General features: G+C 38.7%; 1 protein-coding gene across 1 annotated transcript; it reads right to left on the bottom strand.

Moving 5' to 3' along the window:
• Window positions 1-1,329: 1,329 nt before the first annotated feature.
• On the bottom strand, window positions 1,330-1,692 carry LOC149816582 (TMV resistance protein N-like). Its single transcript, XM_089986930.1, has one exon. The coding sequence runs from the start codon at window positions 1,690-1,692 to the stop codon at window positions 1,330-1,332; it is 363 nt and encodes a 120-aa protein (XP_089843056.1).
• Between the last annotated feature and the right edge of the window lie 1,144 nt (window positions 1,693-2,836).

The following is a 2,836-nucleotide window of genomic DNA, read 5'->3' as shown; positions in this document are numbered from 1 at the left end:
TTTTGAGATAATTAAAAAATCAATGGTTGTAAACAAACCAAATTTTTTCAACTTAGAAAATAATAGTCTTCATAAAAAATGCAATCTAAGATTCAATTTCTTGCAAATCGACCATGTTGAAGACATCTATTTCGTTATATTGAGTTAAAAATAAAAAATAAAATTTACAACTATGATTTCTCAACTAAATTATACATACAAACACTCGTAGCAAATGTAATACCAATATGTGGGTTCAGAACCTCCTAGCTGAAGCTCATATAAGTATACCGTGTTGACCAAATCTGACCCTTTAAATGTATACAACATAGCCCAAACATTAGCACTCCACTTTTAGTTCATGTTTTTTTAATGTAAAAGCCATTTTTTGAATGCCGAACATTTAGTACATTACAAGCCATTTACGTGTCAGAATTATAATTTTGGGCGAAGGGTCCCGTATACAAAAAAAAAAAAGCAAGCACTTCATGACCCACAAGTGTAGACAATATATATATATATATATATATATATATATATATATATATATAGAGAGAGAGAGAGAGAGAGAGAGAGAGAGAGAGAACTGAAAATAGAGAAGTAATGTGTGAACTGCGGTTTCAAGGATTTTCTTTCTTGTCTCTTGAATCTAATCGTATGGATGTGATCTACATGCTTGGTTTTATAAGAACCCGCCTTGAATCAACCAAAGGCTTTCAAATGAATGACTCATAATCTTCATAAATATTCAAACATTCAAAAATCATATTTTTTCATCGAACACTACAAGAAAATCGTGGATTAGCGACAAATGTTATCCATCGCTAAACTGTTTAGCGACAGAATGACGACGAATTAGTGATTAATAACGTCCATCGCAAATTTTTGGTCGCTAATAAGCGACAAAACTTATCTGTCGCTAATTTGCGATAGATTAGCTACGAACATGATCCGTTGCGAGTCTGTTGCTAAATAAGTATAGATTTGGTTTTGTGATGGACATTATCCGTTGCTAAATTAAAAAAAAAAATAAAATAAAATTTGCTCCCTGCCGAGCGGTATTCCGGCAGCAATAGACCGAATTTGTATCGCACCACACAGCCACTGCGGAGTCTTCTGCACAGAACTGTTGCACTCTTCGGTGCGCTCTCCAGTGCCCTCTCGACCTGGTTCCCCACTTGTCCGGCCCGACCCGCCACTTCAAAGAAAAGCAAAAGTCGTATCTCATCCATAACAATACACACACACACACACACACACACAGAGGTGCACACACCTTTCATCGTCGGCGTCGGAGAGGACGTATCTGGCGATCTCTCCCACCTCCCTCCAGCCCTTCACCTCCTTCCCTTAGGATCGGACCTCGTGCACCCAAAACGTCGTTTCAAAGGGTTCATTCTGGCGCCGAACGTGGGAAGGATCGACGCGGTAGAAGACGAGAAGGATCTTGACGGCATTTCTGGACCGTGCGACCACGACCAGACCCGAGAGGCGCCGCTCTGAATCTGTGTAGGATCCGGTGATGACGGAGATGCAGACGACCAATCCCTCCGCCCTCTCCCCGCCACCGTCTGATTCCTCTGCGAGAGCGCGAATGCCCTTGAGATGGAGGGCGTCGCATAGATGCACCATAAAGCTTCTATCGCCACAACGACCCTTCTCCTCCTCCCTACTGAAGCTGAGGAACACTCGTGCCTCCGATGATGAGCCCATGGACAACTGCGGATGGCCGGTTATTCCGGCGAGAGTTCTTTCGTCTGACGGACCTTGGCGACCTCAGATCCCGATTGTCACCTGTGAGGCTTCTCGGGGAAGCCGGGCGATCTGAAAGAGAAGCACACCGTCCGACGCTTTAATCGAATGGTCGGTTTAAATTTTGCATGGAGAGCGAGGAAAAATTTTGTGTCCTAGATGTCTCAGTTTAAATCGAAAAGTAGCGAAGGAAAAATTCCGTCGCTAATTAAGGATGAATAAATTCTTTCACTAATTTCATCACTAATTAGGGACAGATTAGAGATGAAAAAATTTCCTCGCTAATTCCGTCGCTAATTAGCATTTTTTCTTGTAATGTTTGGCGATGGAAAAATGCTGTCGCTAATCCGTCGCTACTTAGCAACAAAAAGTTTTTCATCGCTAAGTTGCAACGAAGTCTGAGACATAATTTTTCCGTCGTGAATCCATCGCTAATTAGAGATGGATTTGCAGCAGAATATTTTCCGTCGCTAATTTCGCAAACATTTTGAATGTTAGCGACGAAGAGTTTTCTCTAGCTAATTCGCGATAAAAAAATCCGTCGTAAATTTTCCTCGCTAATTAGCATTTTTCTTGTAGTGCAAAATACATGATCCAATAGTTGATTCTTAGAAAATTCACCATGTCAAGCACATCCACATGGTTAGATTTGCAAAAAAAAATATTGAAATTGCCATATTTCTAGTTCTCGTATATATAGATATATATGAGAACTAGAATATGAGAATTAGAAATATGAGCATTTTCAACATTGTTTTTGCAAATCCAACCATGTGGATGTGCTTGGGATGGTGAATTTGGTAGGAATCAACCATTGGATCATGTAGTTTTCATGAAAAAATGTGATTTTTGAATGCTTGAATATTTATGAAGATTATGAGCCATTGATTTTAAAACCTTAAAAAAAACACTTTTATGCATCAAAATCGAATGATTCAAGAGCGGGTTCTTATAAATCCAATCATGTAGATCACATCCATATGGTTAGATTCAAGAGAAAAGTACAAAAAATCCATGAAAATAATAGTTCACAATTAGTACTCGTATTGTAGTAATTCATATATATATATATATATATATATATATATATATATATATATATATA

The sequence above is a fragment of the Nuphar pumila genome, chromosome 14, assembly GCF_984573655.1.
Source record: "Nuphar pumila chromosome 14, dmNupPumi1.hap1.1, whole genome shotgun sequence".
Classification (NCBI taxonomy): Eukaryota; Viridiplantae; Streptophyta; class Magnoliopsida; order Nymphaeales; family Nymphaeaceae; genus Nuphar; species Nuphar pumila.
This window is presented reverse-complemented; position numbering and strand designations above follow the sequence as displayed.

Coding starts and splice junctions, on each gene's coding strand:
- LOC149816582 (XM_089986930.1), bottom strand. CDS start 1,692: ATGGGCTCATCATCGGAGGCACGAGTGTTCCTCAGCTTCAGTAGGGAG.